Genomic DNA, 21812 nt, shown 5'->3' with positions numbered 1-21812 from the left:
TGGACAGATGGATTTAGCAGACTTGAGGAAGATGAATCCTAAGCCAGCAGTGGAGAAAGCTGAGAAGTAACCTGACTCACCCCTTGGGCACCATATACTGTTGAAAGTGGGGAGTGAATGTGGAGCTAAAATTGGGGGGATGTATTGAAGTCTGTTTAAAAAGCAGTTAAACTTCTATGTATCCTCCCCTACTCAGCAGAGGTGGACAAATATCCCTCCCGCACTCTAGAAGAAAGCTTGTGGCTTATCCTCTGGAGAATGTAAAAACATCTCTGGAGTAGGAGACATGGGTACAGTTAAAAATAAGGGGAAGAGGTGGCATGTACTCAGGTTAATTAAATGAAAGTTTCCATATAGAATATTTCCTCATTGGGCTCTTGGAACACTGGTACTCAAACACTTATACCCTCTAGGCAGGACTCTGGAAGACACTTCTCTGGAAACTCTGACTGGACTAAGAGAATACACCTAAAGATTCTGACATTGGCTTCATTGCTTTCCTAAAGATAAGGCCATGCCAGATCATCTGACAATGAAGCCTGTAAATAAAGTGCCCCGTCCATGTGTTCAGAGCTTCCCAACAGCTATTGAGTTCCTTTCTCTTAGATCTGAGCAAACATCCAAGGATCACCAGGCTGCTGTGAAAAGCAAGTAACAAGAAAAGCCAAAAACAAACAAAAGGCAATTTAGAGGAGAGACTATGCTGAGAAAAGAAAATATAAAATGAAACAAAACCTATCATTAATAATAGCCTGAGAGATGAAAAAAAGACATTGTGTTCTTGTAAAAAAAGATAGCAGTCTGTAAGAGAAACATTTAGAGCACAAAAGCAAGCACTCACGATTAAAATATACATTATCGAAGTCTGAAAAACCCAATAGAAAACCTAGAAAATAAAGTTGGGAAAATTTCCAGATAAGTAGAGCAAAAAGACATGAAGATGGAAAGCAGGAGCGGGGCGGGGAAGAAAAAAGAAAAGGGCTAGTCTATGAGGTTCAACGTTTGAATAAGAGTTTTTGTACTAGAGCAGAGTAAAGAAGGGAAAGAAATAATTAAAGAAATAATTTAAGAAAATATTTTGTAATTGAAGGGTATATATTTCTATCTTGTCAAGTATGTAGCATAGCGAACAAAAATAGAGCCACATGAAGGCACATAACAGTGAAATTTTAGAATACAGATGTTAAAAAGAAAACTTAAAACCTTCAAAAGTAGTAGAAAAAAATGTTTCATATAAAACTTTTGGAATCAGAATGGCATCAGACTTCTCAGCACTGAGAGGTTGAAGACAATGAAGAAATGCCTTCAAAGTCGGAAGGAGAACTATTTCAACGGAGAATTCTATACTTATCCAAACCCTTAAATAAGTGTTAAGTAGAGTAAATACATCTTTAGACATTCAGTGTGTCCAGAAATTAGCTCCCAGGTATCCTCTCGAGAAGCTACTAGAGGAAAGGCTCCACCAAAAAAATGAGAGACTAACCCAAGAAAAAGGAAGACATGGGATGAAAAAGAAGAAATCTAATACTGGGGAGTGAGAAGAAGAGTCTTCAATATGGTGGTGAAAGGAGACCCTAGGGTGACAGCTGTGCACCAGACAGGAAGCAGCCAGTAACCAGCCCAGGTTGAAGGTCAAAGGGCTCCATGAGAAGTTTCTTTAACAAGATGCAGTTGAAACAATACTAATGTATCTGATTGTATTGAGAGAAAATCAATACGATTGGAGAATAGGTTTGGGATTAATTAGTTAAAACCACACAGAAAAATAAGAAAATACAATAAAAGATGATTAACTGTAGGGAAGACAAAAAGTTATCCAGGAAAGAAAAATAATAGAATTTACATGATCATTATAATGTAACAGATATGGACCTTTAAAATTATGAATATATTGTGAAGATAAGGGGGTAGGAAATGTATGTGCATATAAGAGGGTAGATAGGGTAAAAAAGAAAATCATTATCTTCCTTAGTGAGATAATGCTTATAATCAAAAAAAATTAAAGAATTAGCAATATAAACATTGTATTTAGAGATATGGAGAAAATATCTAAAGAATTGGCTGAGAGAATTGAGCCTTTGCGGGGTAGAAAATGGAGAATGGAAGAAATTGCTTTTTTTAAATAATAAAACTCTTTTAAGTGCTTTACTTATTTTAAACCATTCAACCATTAACAATGGCTGACAGGTATATATAATTCTAATCTGCATTTTACAGGCGAGCAAAGTGAGGTATAGAAAGGGTAGGCAACTTGCTTAAGGTGATACAACTAGTAAATGTCCAGCCTGGATTTGACCCCAGGTAGTCTAGCTTCAGACTGTTATCACATATAACTTAAATAAAAATGAAAATTAAGCTAAACAAATTAGACTACAAAATAAAAAGAGAAAAATGTGAAATGCTACTACCAGTTGGGAAAGGAGCCCGTGCAAATGTTAAACATTCCATGTCTCCTTCACTTTGGGCACATGGTAGAATTTCACTTCTTGAAGCCCTTGTGGTTGGGTGGGGCCCTGTGACTATTTTTGCCCAATGAGTTTTGAGTGTAAATTATATATAAAGCCTTCCCCATATGAGACAGACCTTCAGGAATTTCTTTTCTTTTTCCCATGGGTGCTGGCAAATATTTCTAGAAAAAGGATGATGACAACATAGAAAGACAATCTCAGCTGACCAGTGGTAGATACAGCATATGGGAGAAATAAATATTTTGGGGGACATTTGATTAGTGCAGAATGATATCACCCAGCTTGACTGATACAAAGTCTTAACTCACATTTATCCTAAAAACTGTGGCTTCTTTTCTGCCTTTGCTTAATTCAGGGCTCTGGATCAATTGTTCATTTTCTGGACTCTGAATGCAGTAGGTCTTTAGCTTTTAAGTGCCTGGAGCATAGGGAGTTTATTTTATTCATACTGGTATGTCTAGCACCTGACACATAATAGGCAGTGTTTTAATTAATGTTTGCCAGTTGAAAAATGGATGTTAGTGAAATTCAATTCTATTGGTTACTGCTTTGATGAACACAATTGGCTTCTTTACAGTTCGTTATGAATGTCAGGGCATTTACCTTACGAACAATAAAGGCTGCTCAACATCTCCACTGAATTTTCTTCCCAGTACTGAACATGCAGATAGCTGCAGCCAAAATACAGAAATTAATGTGCGTTTTGGTAACTCCCATGTAGGGCTTTGGTAGGAGAGAGACGTTTTATTATTATGTCTGCATTTGAAATATGCTGTGTATTTATTGAGTACTCCAGGTCATGACAATGGAGTCAATGATTACACTTTGATCCTGGAACATATCAGTAAAGTACTGAGGATGAAGAATACCCCATTCTTCATCTGAAAGAATAATGGAAGAAAAATAAGCTAGAATTTGCAAAGTGCCTATATTATGCCAGTTGAGTTTAATCCATAACCTAATTTAATTCTCATAACAATCCTGAAAGATAAATACTATTTTATAGATATTTTCTGATAGGCAAGGTATGACTCACAGGTTAAATGCTTTTCTCAAGGACACATGACTAGTAAGTGGTAGAACTAGGACTTGAAATTATTTTTTTATATTTATAAAATTTTTAAAGGTTTCTCTCTTCAGTAAACCACGTAGTATCTCAATTGAGTATTTTAAATAACAGATTTATAGTTTTTATATGCAGTACTAAATGATCCATCATTTATTATTTTAGAATTAAAGATATTTATGTTAAGTTATTTTAGAATCATTTTTTGTGAGGTCATTTCTTTCATCCTGGCATATTATAAGTCAACATTTCCCAAAGTTTGTGTCTTGGAACACTAATTATCTGAAAAATGTTTTACAATGGCCAAATAAATTTGGAAAAGGCTTGCTTAACCAAATTTAAAATGTCTCTTTATTAGAGTCTTTAACATTTTAATGTCTATTTTACTCTTTTAAGGGAGGAATATATAATGCACCATTTTCTAAACTTACTTGACCAGAGACTTTTTAACTGAACATCCTATAGGACTTACTGTTCTTTGGAACACATTTCGGGTACTGTTTATGTGTCCAGAGCACATTTCAATATAAAAAATATTCCTCCTTTTTGGGAAGTTCTACCTGATGTCTTACTTAAATCTTTCCTTGTAATAGTGTATGTTGTTGTTGTTGTTGTTGTTATTTTGCATCCTGGTGGTGACATGTACATGATGAAAGTTGAATGGAAACCATAGAAAAATTGGGCTGTCTAGACAATCATTTCTTGATTATTGGATAGTAATCCAATAGTAATGGGGAGAGCATCTAAATCCTCAGATAATATAAAAAAAAAAAATCCCTCATTCTCATGAGTAGTTTTAGCTTACCCCTCTGATAAAGACCAAACACAATATGGCTTATGAATTTCAAAAATTATCTATCCAATTGCTTTATTATATTTACCTGCCATACGGGAACCAGTGGGCAGGGGAATGAAGGAGAGGCAGGAAAGGACAAAGGCAGTGAGGCAAGAAATCTATGGTTGAAACTAAGAGATTGTAGCTGAGTTTTGAGTAGGTGTGAAGGTAATCATACTTACTTTAGCAAAAAGTTGTTCCCAATTACTGTATGACAACAAAGCTATAGCTAGAAATGAGGACAAGTATTTGCAAGAAAATAATGTTCTTCTAGGTGATACCTGGTCTAGTAAATGGACCCTGGATAACAGAACCGAGTGCACCTTTGTTGGTGTGGAATGTCGAAGGCCCTGGTCTGAGTAAAGTTTTCCTGGATATCTTGGAATGAAATCCCACTTGGGTTTCCTTCTTAAGTTTCTTCCATGCAGATAAGTAGAGCAAAAATTTACATCTCCTAATGAGCCACTCATTAGTAGAACATATTATCTTGCAAACACTTGTCCTTTTTTCTAGCTATAGCCAAAATTTCTAAAGGACTTTGTTGCCATAGTTTACAGTAATTGGGAACAACTTTTTGCTAATGTTAAGTATGATGTTTTTCACCTAGTCAAAATTCAGCTAGCATCTCTTAGTTTTAACCATAGATTTCTTACCTCGCTGGTCCAGCAGTGCTCTGAATCTAGAGAATGCAATGCAGTTGGCGATCGGATGGATGAAGGAGCGTGGAAAATGAAAACTTTATGGAGGCTTTAATTCTCCAAATAAAACTAAGTGCCTGTTCCACGAATCATTACACAGATCAGAAACCTGACCCTGTCCCATTTGAACAGCCCAAGTAAAAGAGAAGCTTTCAAAAGCTTCTCAGATTTTCTGAGCATAGTTGCCTAGGTCTAGAGAAAGTATGTTCTACTTTTTCTCGAGCAGTAGTACAGGGGAAGATTAAAATGCAGGGTGAGATTAAAGTCCAGGGCCCAGTCCTAATGTAAGGATGGGAGACAAAATGAGGTATGGTGAGAAGACTGGATTTGAAGACAAAACCTAGGTTGGTATCTTGATTCTGTCTTTTCTTGGCATTGTGACCTTGGTCAACTCACTTAGCCTCAGTGATAATTGTGAAAATGAGGATGAAAAGGAGATATTATTTGTGAAATTGTATGTAAACTTTACTGTGAATGTACATAAAGGTTTAATATTATTGTTGCTATTATAATTTGTTGAGCTTCCTTAGGGATGCTCACAGAATTTTCTTTGGAGGGGAAAAGTTTTAGGGTGAATATCCCAAAGACCCAGCACACTGAGGAGTTTTGGGAAGGGATAATTCAAAGGGAAGGGAACCAATGGCAGCTGCTGTTTTTCTTGTGTTTATTTTCAAACTGTTCATATAGAGAGAGGGTGAGAGAGAAAGCGAGGAAGGGGAGGAAGGAGAGAAAAGTCTCTTTTGAAGGGTTAAAACAAGATAGTACTGTAAAGTGATTCCAGATGTACAAATATTAATATCTCTCTCTCCCTGATGAATGAGAAGGTATGACCCAGTTAGGAAACTGCTAAAATTACCGGCGCCACCGAGACCTCAGTTGATGGCCCAGCGCAGATTTTTATCCTTACCCCGGCAACTGTAATGCTGATGAAGGGCTCGGACCTGCTGCAGCAGACCTTCCAAAACTTCACTCTGTCCCTTGTGCCTGGGCTCTCTGTCGTCATAGTCTTTCCAGTCTATTGAACAAAAGAAACAAACAGTGAAATTTTAAAGCAGGGGAGGCCTCTTCCCTGCCTTGCCTCAGGAGCCGAGTTTTGCTCATGCTACCCACAGACTCCATGGATAAGCACCCAGCACTTGCACAGCTAGCAGGCAATGCCAAGGGTTTGGAAGCTGCCATTGTTCGGGGTGCTGTGCAAAACAGTAATTGTGGTTGATTTCTTGTGTTGGGAAGTTTTAGGGTAAGAGAAAATGGTAACTGAAAGCCAAAAGAAAATGGGGAACTTGGGAGTCCAGTTTCCCCTCCCCCAGCTCTTTACCCTCCTTTTCAGCATCTTGTGTCCTAATCAGTTCCCCTGCCACCTCTCCACCCAGGACCCCAAGTCTCAACTGGATTTCCACAGTAGGAAAGAAAGGGGTGGGAATGTGCAGACTAGATGAAATCCACAGTCCCAATGCTTTTATTGTAGGTTTCACACTTTTGGCCAAATTGACATTTCTTTCCAAGGAAAGAGCCCATGTCAGATGCCAAGAAATGGAAATCTACATTTTGCTCTAATGAATGTCTGCTTTGGTTAGCTGGCACAGCAACTCCTGCACATACTCTGAGCCACCAACCACCCTGTCTGCTCAGTCTCTAAATATACAGTATTAGCTTACATGGCAAATTTAAATTGCAATACCCACGGAGATTTTTCTCCCCCTTCTATTTTCATTCCATTTGGCAATAATGATATCAAGAGTAATAACCCGTATGGGACTAATGTCAAGACTGTAATTCTGCTGTCTCCAACTCTGGATTTTTTTTTTTTTTTTTTTTTTAGCAGGTCGGTCAGTCATTTCATAGTCCATCCCTTCTTCCCTCTATTTTCTTTCCCCCAGTTTTACTTTCTGAACCTTTCAAAAGCAACAACTTCAGGCACTTCTTGGTTGAAATGCTTTCTCTAAAAATGCTGGCCATTCTTTACTAGAAAAGCCAGTTAGTTCACGAGTGTATCAGAGGCTTAAATTCTAGTTGAATTAGTTTCAAATTCCCTCCCTCCTTCCAGATTTATTTTAAAATATGGAATCTCCTTTGTTTAGAAACTTAAGCAGAAGCCATACAGTTAAAGTTAGGTAAAAGCCTTCCACAGTGGTCCATCCAAGGCCAAGTAGTATAGCACAGGAAGAACACAAGTTCTGGACTCAGATAAACCCGAGTGTGAATCCTGCTTCTTCCAATTCCTCGCTCAGTGTCTGTAAAGCAAGTTACTTACACTGCCGGGGTCTCTACTCCACACTATGAGAAACGAGCATAGTATCTATCTTGCAGTATTTTTGCGAGGATTCAATGAGAGGACTATGAGGGCTCATGGAAGGTATTATACAAAGTAATAACTTAAAAAGGGAATTCATTGATGGAAAGTTAACTCCCTGAGTAGTAAGTATGGAAATATCATTTCTTGCCCTATCAGAGGATTCCCTAGGAAGAAGGAGGCCTCAGAGATTTTCTGATCCTTCCTGCTTCCCACCCTCCCCCAGGTATCCTTCTCCATTTTACCTCTCCGAAGACTGAAACCTATTTCTATGTACTCAGCTTGTCAGTGGCATAGCCAGGACTATAACCTAGTCCCATGACCCTCCATATCATGTCCATTTCCTTATACGGTGGGCGTGTTTGTTTCTTTGTTTTGGGAAGGAGAGGCAGAGCTTGGTTGGAGTCTGTGCAGTGTGGCTTAGTAGTGGTCCACTGCGGAGGTCAGGAATTGGCATAGGTGCCTTCTGTAGACTCTGGTCCTTGTGGGCAGGGGCCGTGACTTAATTTCTCTTTGCCTCAGGTTTCTTCTTTGTAAGTGAGCTTTTGAATCTTTTTTAGGTTATTTGAAGTTTCAAAGAAATAATGTAAGTAAAGCACCAGTCTGGGTACGTAGGAGACACTCATTAAATGTCGTGAGGCATTGTGACTGGAGGCATGATTACGTCAGGTAGGATGGACGAGGAAAGGGCTTTTATTGAGAAATCTGGAAATGTTTGAGGAGACGAATGCCAAGTGGCCCTTGGACTGTCTGTGATGTCCCTGGTATCTGGGCTCACTGAGATAAACACTGCTCTCATGGATTCCCAAAGGCCATTATGAGTTTGTTCTTCTAGTTGGATAAATGCATCTGAAGTACTCATGATAAGATGAACAACGTTACTTGCTTAAGACTCCTGGGTGGCTGAATTACTACCTGGCCCTGAACATGCTAATTCATTCTAATGAGTGTTAATACTGCCATCAATGCAAGGGGAGATGAAATGGACCTGGCTGTTTTAGCTTGAGCCCTATTACATCAGAGGCCAGCTTGAGCTGATGACTTTATGATACATTAGAAAATTGCTAATGCTAAATTGCAGCCCAAGTGAACACTGGACATGATGCCAAGGTTTTTGGAAAGAATGAGTTTTTCTCATAGATGTTTGGAAGGTTCTGACGACTATATAAAATAGGAGACTTTGGGGATGAGGGAGAAAATTGAAAATATATTAAGAAATCAGGAACCTGACAGGAATAAACTTAGTGTGGTAGGAAAAGAGCAGATTGTGCCACATAATACAGTTCACTGTTCTGGTAATGAGACACTTCAATTACAACACAATGCAGAGCTTACATTCACTGGCGATATCAGCGCTTTCCTGATCGTAACTCAGACAAGCCTGTCTGGGTCCTTTTCTCTTATTATGTACCATACCATATAACATAAGTCTATAAAAACACATTAAGGCCTTTTGTAAAAATATTTTTTAAAAAGTTTTATAGCTTACTGGAACATATTACCCAATTTCCAATTACTCTGTCATGTTAGAATACATTGTCTTCTAGTAAATATTTGAATACCGATCTGTTACATCACAATGTCATACTCTGTTTATAAATAGAACCAGAGTGTTTTTATATTGTTCTTTCCAAGTGATATGGCATGTCTGCAGTAAGTATAACGACATGTTTGCATTTCAGTTCTTTGCCAGATACTTGTACTGATTCATTGTGCTGTTTTGGAAAGTGTCGCCATTTGCTATGTTAATTATCAAGAAATAAGTGACTCTTCCCAGTCTTGGACAACTGTTCTTGTCATTCTGGAGAGAGCTTTTCAAATCAGCTATGAGGAAGAGTGTCTGAATAGAATATGAAGTTTGTAGAACTGGAACATCTAATGTTTATAAGTAAATGCATCCATATGTGGATCAGAATTTACGTGGGGTATGCATTTGGAGTGGGTTTCCCAGTGCCCTACCTTCAGGTCCGCTGAGACTAGCATTTTAAAAATTAAATTAAATTAAATTAAATTAAATTAATTTTTTTTTTTTGCTTTTTTCTGTCCCTTCTATCTCTCCATCTCCAACAATATATACTTTTTTTTTTTCTTTCTGGAATGAGATTGGCTCCCTTAGCATCTTAGTCTTGCAATATTCCCAATTTGTGTTTCTGACAAGTCTTCAATAAGAAAGATGTCCAAATAAGACTGGAATAATTAAATTGTCAAATGCTAGGGGATTCAGGAGCCTTAGAGATCTCTGGCATCGGTGGTCTAGGGCTCTATATGACCTGGTTTAGCCATCTGAATGCACCAGAGGTGGGAGGTAGGAATGGTTGCCTGGATCTGCCTGATAGCAGGGCACCAGATACCAGAGCACGGTCTTGGGCAGTTTAGGCTTGAATCTTGGCTCAGCCACATACCAGAGTTGTAACCCTGGCAAGGCAACATCCTTTCCTAATCCCAATTTCCTAATTATTAGAGGAGGAGGAGGAGGGTTTGGACCTGATGTCAGAGCTTGCTGACTTGGTGATGTTGGGCTCTTTTTATGTATGTGCCAATCTGTTAATAGTTCCCTTGTCAGTAAAATGGATCTAATAATAAAAATCATCTCAATAGGTTTGTTATGAAGATTAAATGAGTTAATCCATGAAAAATACTTAGATTAACATGCAGCTTATAATGAGTCTTATAAATGTTAGTTCTGATGTTGCTAGTAATGTGGATGATAATGATGATGATGCTTATCCATGAAACAGAAACAGTGATGAATGACTGTTGTGAGGATTAAGTGAGACACTGAATGTGAAAGCCCAAAGTATACCACCTGATTCATGGTCGGTCCTGGGTAAAGGCTGTTATAATACTTGAAAAATACATAAATATATGAAAAAGGAAACCGAAGAGCCCATAATCTCAAAACCTAAATATCTGCTATTAAATTTGGATAATTATATGCAGACATCCCTGCCTCATTATAGCCAAGCTTACAGTTTAATTGTTATGTAAAAAAAAATTTTTTTTTTTACATAAAGCTTATTTTGTAAGAATTTCTTCTATACAATGAATGGTTTTTCAAAACACCATTTTTAGTGGTTACATTTTGTTCTACAGTATGGATACTATATCATACTTTATTTAATCTTTAAGTTAATATTGGATATTTGTTGTCTTTTCTACACATTTCACTATATCAATATATTGCTGCACTGTACATATTTGTTCATAATTGTTTGTCTGCCTCTATTTCCTTAGGTTAGATTGCTAGATGTGTAATTATGGGATAAAGAGAAATGAACACTCTTATGGCAGTTGCTATATATGGCAAATTGTGTTCCTTCCAGAAAGGATGTAGCAGTTTGCATTCTCACAAGAAGCATGCTATATAATTTTTAACTATCACATTAGTGAAGATGTAAAAAAAAAAAATTGCAATCCAGAGCAACAGGCTTATTATGCAGAAAAATCCATCATATGGCATGTCTGGATATATATATATATCCAGACATGCCATATGATGGATATATATATGTTAATTAAATCTGGTTAATAGAGAGTTACCAAATACATCAGGGCATAAACTATCTCAGATAATTAGAAGAGGCTTTTGCTGGTTTTTTCAGTCACCACTACAAATATTATGGGTTATATTTGTGGCAGAGTACAGCAGAGTGCCTGTTAGCAAGAAAGCTTTTCTTCTGACAGAATATAAGTAAGATTTGCTAGATTCCTGATGAGGAAGCGGATAGGAGAGCTAGAAATGAACTGCATGTACTCTGGGCCAGCCAGTCCCGCTGCGTCATTTCACTACATCCCCACGAAAGCCATGTGAAAGGATTTGATTGGACCCATTCTACAGATGTTGAATTGAGACTCAGAGATTTTAAGTAACTTTTGAAGGCCATGCAGCTACTGAAAGGTATAATGGGTATCAAATTTGGTCTTGTTGGTTACATATTTTCTCTCCTTTCATTCCACTGAGTTGCCTTCCAGGGGAACATTTCTACAGAGGAATCATTCATTATGTGGCCCAGATGCTACCATGAGTTAGTCCCACGAAGTGGGGAGAGGGAATGGCAGTGACATCCCAAGGATGGAGTTGGAGCTGGAGCCTGTTGCCAGGCTCGAGAGAGTTCACCGCCACTACCTACTAGAAGGAGAGGCACATGCTGGTGTCGTAGTCTGAGCAGGTCCCCATCCTTTCATGTTATAAGCTGAGACTTGAACAAAATACTGTTGTCCCTGCAAAGTATCAAAATAGAGAGAATGAAGCATCAGGAATTTTATTTAATCACTTTTACCCTAGAAGCAGATTCCCGTGTCTGATTAGCTCATTTGTCCCTTGGGAATGTATTACGCTGCCACCCATACTTTACCTTTCTAGCTTTTCTTGACTGTTATGTTTACATATGACGATAAATTTTTGAGGTGCCCTCTTAAGTTTCTTTGTGCTTTCTTTTTTTCCAAAATGGAATATCATAAGTACTTTTTCTGACCCCTCCAAAACAATTATACACCAGTTATTAAAAATCACGGTTCTGTAAGGTTTCCCAAAAAGATTAATTTCTCACCCTCATCTCTTTCTTCTTATTGTCCTCTCCCCAGAAGCAAACACCATCACCGTTTTTAGCTGATCAACTTGCTTTATAAAATTAACCAGCTATAAAAAACATCTTTCTACATTAGTACCTTAAATGTCTACTTCGTTCTTTTAGTGGCTGAATAGTGCTTCACTGTGGGCAAACACAGTCATTTATTTAACCAATCTCTCACCGGTGGACATTTAGATTGTTTCCATATTTTATGCTGCAATAAATAATGCTGCGATACATTTTTAACTCAGCTATTCTAACTTCTGAAAAATTATTTAATGTTATTTAAATTTTAAAACAATTATTAATACAATGGCTTGCATTCTTTAATGTTTTCTGGTGTTATGAATTAAAGAGTTATTTTTGTTTGCTTATAATCTTTTAAATTGTTTTATATGGTTTTATGTTTTTGCTTTGAGGAATTTTTTTTTTTTCCTGGTGAACTCAAAGGGGCGTTTTAGAAGCCAGCATTTGATAAAACATTGCTTGCAAAAATTATAAAATGGTGATGAAAATAAACCTTTGTAGAGCCTTTGCTAGAGGTTCAATAATATTGGCCTTACCATATTATAAAGTTAAATATTTTTAACATTAAAATGGGTTTCTACATACCTCAAGGTTATGGAGGTTCTGTAGAAGTGTAAATCTACTTCTAGGCTTTTATGTGATTAGGATAGTGTCTGTGTTGTTCTCATTGGACAACTAAGTGGAAAAACTTAATCCCTATAAAAATTAGTTCAAATATTAGAGAAACTCTCTATGGAGAGCTTTCCATTTTTATCACCATATCGCTTTTTCTTTTAAGCAATGAAAATTCCTTAGGGTTCTCTTCTGGCCCTCTTCCATCATGTGAGCTATAGGGTTGGGATCCGTCTTCTGCCGATAGCATCTCCGGGGGCCACCCATTCAGGGGTTTGTTTGTTTTGGTAATCCACAGTTTTGGCCCCTTGTGTAGACGTGTGATTAGACTAAAAGTCAAGATTCTGTGGTGGTGACCCAACCACCAGGAATGCTGTTAAAATAAGCTGGTTCAAACTTGAAGAGATGCAACCTAATGCAGCTTTTTAATGCTGGGTTTCAGGATTATACTTTACATAAAACTGTTTTAATTGATTAACCTTTCAGAAAAACAACAACAAAATTCTTCCTCTACTTCTCACATATGAAGGTCCTAATATGGTAATTATTTGAATTGGGCCAAAAAACAAACAAACAAACAAACAGAAAAACCCAGGTTGTGTTTAAGTTTACTTAAAAAAGTTTTTTGATTAAAAAAAAGATTTTGTGATCTAGTTTTGTTGCATTTTAATTGAGGAAATGTAGGGTTTGTTTCAGTTTGAACTGATTTGCTAGGTGTTTTTATATTTTGCATTTCATATGTTTATGTGGTTTATAGTTCTATAGATAATTAACATTTAAGTTTAGATTGGTTAAACAAATAAGCACAGTTTGTCCCAGTTTTTCATTCACAGTTTAAATTGGTTCAGGTTACGGAGAAATGTAGTGCCACCATATATAGTTTCTTTTCTGTGAAAGCAGATTTAGACAGATTTTTTTTTTTTTTTTAATCAAGGGAAAAGGATTTCTCTCAGGAAATTGTGTGACTCCGATTGATGACTGATCTCAACCAGGCTGTGGGGGTGAGGGTTAGATGGGGCTGTTATTTTTACCATCAGACAGGGAGTCAAAATTGGATCTCTCAGAGCCTTTGATCCCCCTGAAGATTAGACTGTGATCCAGAAAGCAGCAGCTTTCAAGGCTTGCATGAGGCCAGTCTTTTTCTGATCTCCGTAGAACATGGCAGCTTACAAAGTGGTTCATGCTGTCTGCTCACTCCTTTGTGGGGTTCAGATTATGGATACCAGACATATCATGCTTAACGAGTGGCAGTTGTTGCCAGAGGACTGGGTGTTGGCTGTTGCTTCCAGAATAGGCACTTGCTACCAAAATCTCAGCACAAACATCGGGTGCAGGGAAGTGAGAAGTCTAATGGGAGGAATAGGCATTTACCGTTGTGAGCCCTGTAATTGTGCATCTCAGAGTCTGCAGGTTTTCCATGATGATTTCTCCAGCCAAAGGACAAAAGTCTTTAGACATGCTCCATTCCACTGGGTTGGGGCGGGGAGAGAAAGAATGAGAGATTAATTGATTTGGTCATCTTTTCAGGAGCATATAATCTCTCTTAAAAATAGTAGATTTACCCTCTTTTGCTTATGCTGACACGTCTAACATTCTCCTTGAGATGACAAGTCAATTTCCAAGTTCACAATTATTTTTTAAAACCGGAACAGAAAATAATTATTAAACAGTGATTAATAATACCTTAAATATATATGTGTGTGCGTGTCTGTACACATACCCATACACACTCACATGCTCAGGTATATTATATATAAAAGTTCTTTGTATATAGAAGATAAATTATTTACTGCATATAGGAAGTTAAGGGTTCATTAGGACATTACCTTCTATTCATCCCCCAAGTCTGGTTTCTGCTTCCTATTTCACTGAAAGTGCTACTTCAAGGTCCAAGTGACATTCTCATCTCAAATAAAGAAGCCTCTTTTCATTTTCTTCCGTATAATTTGACATCTTTTCCTTCTGGAATCATTCTGTTTCTTTAGTGTCTCTTGTGCTGCTCCCTGGCTCTCCTTCCTGATATCATCTTCCAGCCTTTTTCACTGACTTCTCTTCAGCCCAAGGATTTAGGATTTGTGGCTGACCTCTTCAATGCTTCTTCCACACCTGACATCCCCAAAGTGGGTATTTAATCACAGTTAAATCTAACACCCAAATTCTAACACCCCATTTTACTGTGAGACGTGTCCTTTCGCAACATTTTCCATTGGTTGAAAAAGTTATGATCGGGAAAGATAAATTTTGCATCATTGGTAAAAAGTCTTAAGTGACAGTTTACACATAGCAGGATTTAAGGCAATCCTAACTGAATGAGGAGCTTAAGTCACATGGAAGACAAGACATTTCTAAACCTTGTGATGATAAGCTATAGGCCTTAAATTTAAATTATATTCTCTATGACATTTAAATATTTCAAAATTAAACCAAGCCATCCCTGAATCCTGCTGCTCTCCTGACATCACACAATCCCTCTGCTTTAGAATTGCTGCCCTTGCATTCTCTGCCTTTCTTCATTTTTCTCCTGGGAATCTATTTTGCTCTCCTCACTCTCTAAAAATTGCACTTCTAAAATTCCTAGTGCTCTGATCATCCTCGACAGCCTCGTCTCAGGAAATCCTGCCACGTTGGCCTCCCTTCCTTTTCGCACCCTTCTTTTCCCTTGGTTTTAGTTGCATCCCCTCTTCTGCTTCTTCTACCTCTTGGCTCCCTCTTTCCAGGCTCTCCTTGGTTTCTTCCTTTCTTCTTCCTTTGATTTGATGTTCCTTGAGGGTATGACTCTTTTTTAAACTCCACATACTTGACCCAAGTAGTGACCTTATCCACGTTTATGTCTCCAACTATGACTCTTGAAACCGTAATTTTGGGTATAGCCTTTCTGGAGCTCTAACTTCCTCCTATAAATCTTTATTCCACTTGAGTATCCCCTAAGTACTTCTCTTTGCCAAAATGTCTTTCTCCTCTCGTTTTCTCAATTTTAGCTCATGGCATTGCCTCATATCCAATCACCCAACCCCAAATCTCCTCTTTTTCCCCAACAATTTATACTCAGTCAATTACTAAACTCAGTAGGTTCTCCTTTTAAAGTGTCTCCTGTAAGTTTCCCTCTCCCCCTCACACTGAAATTACTCTAGCAGGTCAACTCTGCAAGTGACCTTTTTATAGGCTTGATAAATCAACTGATCAACTCTATTAACTGATTTTCCTTTTCATCAACTCATCTTCATATACAATCCTCTTATGATAGCTTGAATTATAGTTTAAAAATGCAGCTTTAATTATTTCATTCCTCCACTTAAAATCTTCACAGTGTTTTCAAAATAAAATGAAATCTTAACAAGGCATTCAAGGACCTTCATAATCTGATCTTAACCTTACTCTACTCTCCTCATCTTCTGCCATCTCCCAAAGCAAAGTCCTTGTAATATAAGTCCCTGTTACCTGATTATTGTGTGTACTTTTCTGCCTCTGTGTCTTTTGCTCATCTTTTAACCTTTTCTTGGTGAAACTCTACCAATCCTTTAAGATTTAGCAAAGCCAACTCTAAATTCCTCAGGAATAATTAATTAAACACACCTGTTTCTATGCTCCCAAAGCCCTTTATTCATATAAAAACAAGATTTATTACACACATATTATGCTTTATGGTTTGTGTCTCTTTCTCTTGTTAGATTGTGAGAAACTTGAGAATAGGAAAAGTGTCATTCATTTTTCCCCTCTTTAGTTCATAGATCTATGTGCTTGGTGCATAGAAGGTGCTTACTAAACCTTTTACACAAATACACACACACACACACATACACACACATTCAGAATAGGCTAGTTTTTCCAACTTGGAGATATTTTTCTTCCATGTGAATCTTCTTCTCTAGTCCGTTGACCTTTGAAGCTCTCAGGCACATTGTAAAATCCAATTAGGATTGAATGAGTCTAATGATTAAAGTTATATGTTAATTTAAATCAGCCCTCTACCTCCTTATAAATACGTATTCTAACACACACACATATACACAAACATATGTATGTATGCATATTTTAATATATATATTATATACATGTATGTAATTTTTTTCCAAAATGTTTTATTCTACTTATTATGAGCTACTAGTTCTTGAAGAAGTCAAGTCTCTGAAAGTCAGATCGGAGAATAATGTTGCATATAATTCCAGCTAAAGGAAAAAAGCAATCATTGAGGGAGTTATCACAAACAAAACAATGAAAATCAGTAGCAAATGTTCAATGACATCTAGCAAGAGCAAAGAATATAGCAAAATTCTAGAAACAAACATATCCTTGGTTGCCATTGAGACATGCATGATTGACTGATGTGGTGGGACTCTAAACTCAAGGCTGAGAATCAAGAACTTCTTATTCCAGGCTAAGAATTCAGGATGATGTCTCAAAAGAAGAGCTAGGGATTAGTGGGAATGGCACCAGATCATCTGGCAAGTGATTAATGCAAAGTTTCTCAAAGATACACTCTAAAATTTCTGAAGAAACAACAGTTTATTTATGAATAAAAGCTATTTATGTTCTATTGAAATGTGTTTTACAAAGCATGTTTCAGATGGGAAAGAGGGACTGGCTTTTTGAAAAACAACAACGGCAAAAAAATCTTTAGAAGCAGGTTTATAAGGAGGTGTGGTCCTGCTTTGGGATTTAATAGAATGTTTTAAGCATTTAAGTCTAATTAGATCTGACAACACATCTAGATTTCAAAGAGAGAAGGGACTAGGGAAAGAAGATACACATAGAAGGAAAAAATTCTCCATGTTGGAATGGACAATCTATTCTGGGACAACCAATAGTCTTTTTCCTCTATGTGCTTCCCTGGGTTGGTGGACTCTTCTGACATGTAAAAAGGAGCTTCTGGCCATTTAAGGAATGTGGGAGGGAAACAGAGTGAGCAAGAGTCACTTTCTGAGCCAGCTGGGAATTCTAAGAAGTCAAGTTAGAATGGTCTCTCTGGAAAGTTATGTGTAGGTAGTTTAAAGACTTAATATTAAAGCCATGAGAAAATCACATATAAGCCTGCTCTAAATCCCTATAGGGCTGGAGTCATGTAGCTGAAGTTTAAAACTCTATAAGACTTCTAATTTTAAGATAAAGATCAGGGCAACTGTTTCTACTTAGGTCTGGGAAATAGAAGCAGGGTTTAATCGTGCAATGGCTCATAGCAGTTGAACATTAGCAAGAAAGCTACCAGACAAAACCTAGGTGTTACTATTTCTTAAAATTTGGCTCTGGCTCAAACCGTGATTCATTATATTTATATCAAATCACTTTGAATATAAATGTGGCACTTTGTTATTTTATCAAATATTTTGTTTTTATCTTAGCTTTAGAAATGTAGAGTCATTTGGGCAGGAGAATTCTAGCTGAACACCACCATTTTCCTGATGACAGCTATGTGAACCAAAGGCCGAAAGCATAAGAAAAAGAACTCCTAAAGGTCTGACTGTGTCACCTGAAGTCTATAATGTGAAGAAAAATGTCACAGAATCAGCGAGAAAAGTAGAAAATTAATGACTAGAAGTGTTAAGATGCATGAGCAGAGAACTTAGTCTAAAGCACAGGTAAATGTCAAGCCTCATGTTGTGACTGTGTGATTGTTAAACCCTGCTTTAGCTGGTTACACTTTTAAGTTTCAGGCCAGCTCTTTGAAAGACGAAGACTATACAAAAGTAAAGGCATAAAGAAATAACATCGCAACAAGGTTCAACTAATTTCTATTTAATTGATTAAAAAAAACCCAAAGCTGCTCTTGTCCAGGTTCTCTCTGAAGTCTCTAATGCCTCAAAGCCTAGAGTTATTTTATCTTGTTCACACATCAGGAAGAGCATACTGTAAAATTTACTCTCTTGCTCCTTGCCCAGGCCCCACCCAAACAAACCCTCCACTCTAGCTTCACCCGCCATTTGACCTCAGATCCATTGCTCATGCTGTTTTATCTTTTGGTTCACGGTCCTCTGTCTCCAGATCAATTTCCTTTTATTTCAGACAGGTCTGGTACAAGGACCTTTCCTATCTGTAGCTTTTCCTGGGTTCTCATGGGAAGCTCTTTTGCCAATTTTCCCATAGCAATTTTAATATGTTTTACTTGCTTTATTACTTTGTGTTTATTTTTTAAGACACCTGTCTCCTCTGTAGTTTGTAAGCTCTTTGAGGGCAGGGACCATGTGGTATTAACACCAGTTTCCCAAGCACCTGTCATAGCACCTAGCCCAGTATAGGCGGCTCAGTAAATGTTGGGTGAATTGAATACTTGATTCTTCACTTTCGAATGCTAAAACCTAAGGTAGACAGAAATCTGATGCTGGTACATATAGAATAAGAAAATAGTATCAGAATAGAAAAAAATGTAGTCAAAAGAGAACAGTAGATTCTTGAGCTGCCCAGTAAATGGTGGAAATGGAGCTTAACTCTTGGCCTCCAGATTCCCAGCATCCCAGACTTTTCACTTACCCATACTGTCTCTCAGGAACCAAAAAAATAAAGGTTTATTTCCTGTTCCCTATCAGCATTTCTATGGAGCCAAAACAGCATTTTTACTGGCCACACTCACCCCGGCGCCTTAGCTAATGAACGGAATTTGGCTAGACTGCCTAGCCCAGCACCAGAGCATTATGAAATCTTCCTCTGATCCATCTAATTGTGCAGTTTCAAACCTTTTGGGCCAACCATAGCACAAGAGGAAGAAAGAGGGAGAGAGGGACGTGCCGAGAAACCCAGAGAGGGATCAAATATAGTCATTTCTAGAGATGAGAAGATGTATCTTGCTGAAGCATGAACCCGCTCAACACTTGTGGGTTTTAAATTGGGAACTGACGTGAAAACTCTGGATCTGGGAATTCTGTTTAGCTCTGGCAAAATACGAGGTCGGAGCCATTCGCATTTTTTATTTTAAATTCCCTTGGTAGTCCTAGGAGCAGGGGCATGCATTACATTCAAACAAGAATCTTTATTGTTTGCATAGCACACAGTCTTCTAGTTAATTAGAAAAACATTTTTTTCCCCCAAATTAAATTTCCCTAGAAAAACAATGATTTAAATTAAGGGCAAAAAGGCTTTTTTTTTTTTTTTGGACATTTGTAAAGCCTTCCTACATCCGCTAGTTCTAGAAGATTCAAAGCAAAGTTGGAATTGGAAGGCTATATTCATTTATTTCTTGTCAGATCTGCTGTCCACACAAATAATATGTGCCTATCTGTACACATTGTGTACTGTTTTAGTTTTGCTTGCCATATGGTAGTGACACACAGATTCAGACAGGAAAGACGGATGTTTAAATATTAAGGTTTTTTGAAAAGTACATAAGCATACAAATAACCACAGAAAAAGTCATCTCCACAGTCTGATCCATTTGCTTATTTATTTTCCTCTTAATAGTTCATCCTATGTCTCTTACATAAAATTATTCTTTTCCTTGATCCCATTGGCTTTCTAAATGAAAGGTATTATCATTTTTATGATTCTTACTACTACTAACAATGCTTTCTCTCTTTCCAAGAGAGAAATGGTTTTGAATGAATACCCATCTTCAGAGGCCCAGTTGCTGCTAGGCTAATGTCTGCATCGAGATTCTTGGAGCTTCACTTCTCATGTACTTAACTCTGGCCTCTTAACCAGGAATGCCTTCAAACAAAACTTCCTTCAGTAATGTCTACAGTTTGAGGATGAGAAAATCTGAATAACCTGCACTAGTGGAGTTATTGGAGGCGTAAGTCATCCCCAAGCCCCAGGTCATATAGAAGTCACTTTTTTCTTACATTTATAGGATATCTTACCTTAGTAGATTTACCTGGTTTTCCCAGAACATTAAACTAAAAATTGAGAAAAGCGTCAGATGTGTCACAAAGTAGAGTATAAAATCTACTTATTATGTCACATCTGAGACTAGGTGGTATGATAGGGTGGCTTTTAAAGGCAGCACAAATAGGGAGATTGGGCCCAATCCACATGTAGATGAGATAAATGTAACGGGGTACTGGAGTTGACTCATGTGGCTTGCAAGAGTTGAATGTTAAAATTTCAAGAATTTTGCAAGCTGGTGGTTAACACAGCCATTATTAAAAATTAAATTGTCTAAAAGTCTACTGTATACTTGAAACTAATAATAAAATAAAATTTAAAAAAACCTAAACAGTAATACGAAATTTTCAAGGTCATTGTGGAGACTAGATAAATATAGTGTTTGTCACCAGTTTTTGCTTAATAAATGGTATCTAATGTTATTAATGTTTTTATCTTATTATATCTAAACTTCTTAAGTAATAAAAAATAAAAATTTTCACTCTAAAAAAACTATGAATAGTCTGGGAGAACAATAGGAACTTAAAATTCTAATTTTAAGAAACTAAATACTAGAGAGAATAAATACAGGAAAAGAAAAAAATTAAATTGTATAAACTGAAAGTTAAATAAATAATATTAAAGATAAAGACAGTAAATACTCAAAACTCATCACTCCCTATTTTTACTGCATTTTATTATTAATTATGCTCTTGATGTTATTATATCTACGTGGTGGATATAGTATATAGTGGTGTACTACTGCGCATCTCTTCCCAATCTGTTTAGTGATATCATGTTGGTAGCTTGAAATTGGCCATGGTGGGAATACTTGCACCATAGAAATCAGCAAATGCTATAAACTAGGGCTTGATTTTTCATTTCGTCGACTGTCTAGACCAGGTATCAGCAAACTGTAGTTTCATAAGACATATCTGGCCTGAGGTCTGGTTTTGTATGGCCCACGAGCTAAGGATGGTTTTGGTTTTTACATTTTTAAAGGATTAAAAAAAAAAGACACACATGCATTCACACAGCACAAAGAATATGTGACAGAGACTATATATAGCCCACAAGGCCTAATGTATTTACTATCTGGCCCTTTACAGGAGAAATTTGCTGACCACTGGTCTAGACTTAAGAAAGTGATGGAGAAAATATTAATAATGCAGATTAAAGTCAAAAGTTTCTGTAGCTGTTGTATCGTGAGTAGCACAAAAATATTGAAGAAATATTCTTCTAATACTTGAAAACTGTTATTTGATTCAACAAAGGATGTCATTGATGACTGAGTAAAGTTCCAACTTAAGTCTTTGTTGTTTCATTTTTGTTTTACTTCCTTAAAACAAATGAAAATATCAAACAACATTTACATGAGAACTATACTTATCCGTTATTTCCAGCTATAGGTTGGCTGCAGATTCAAGAGTTTGATAAAAATAAACAAAAGCATT

General features: G+C 37.0%; 1 protein-coding gene across 1 annotated transcript in view; it reads right to left on the bottom strand.

The window, feature by feature from the left end:
• The window catches only part of ANKFN1 (ankyrin repeat and fibronectin type III domain containing 1), a 318100-nt gene that overhangs the window by 58164 nt on the left and 238124 nt on the right, over positions 1 to 21812 (bottom strand). The window contains exons 8-10 of the mRNA XM_039885708.1: positions 13942 to 14039; positions 11491 to 11581; positions 5975 to 6082 (exon numbers count right to left, since the gene is read on the bottom strand). Of these exons, the coding sequence (XP_039741642.1) occupies positions 5975 to 6082; positions 11491 to 11581; positions 13942 to 14039 (297 nt within the window). The remainder of the gene's footprint in view (positions 1 to 5974; positions 6083 to 11490; positions 11582 to 13941; positions 14040 to 21812) is intronic.

This window comes from Pteropus medius, unplaced genomic scaffold, assembly GCF_902729225.1.
Source record: "Pteropus medius unplaced genomic scaffold, Ma_sr-lr_union100, whole genome shotgun sequence".
Taxonomy (NCBI): domain Eukaryota; kingdom Metazoa; phylum Chordata; class Mammalia; order Chiroptera; family Pteropodidae; genus Pteropus; species Pteropus medius.
The sequence above is the reverse complement of the archived record's forward strand: the minus strand, read 5'-3'. Positions and strand labels throughout refer to the sequence as shown.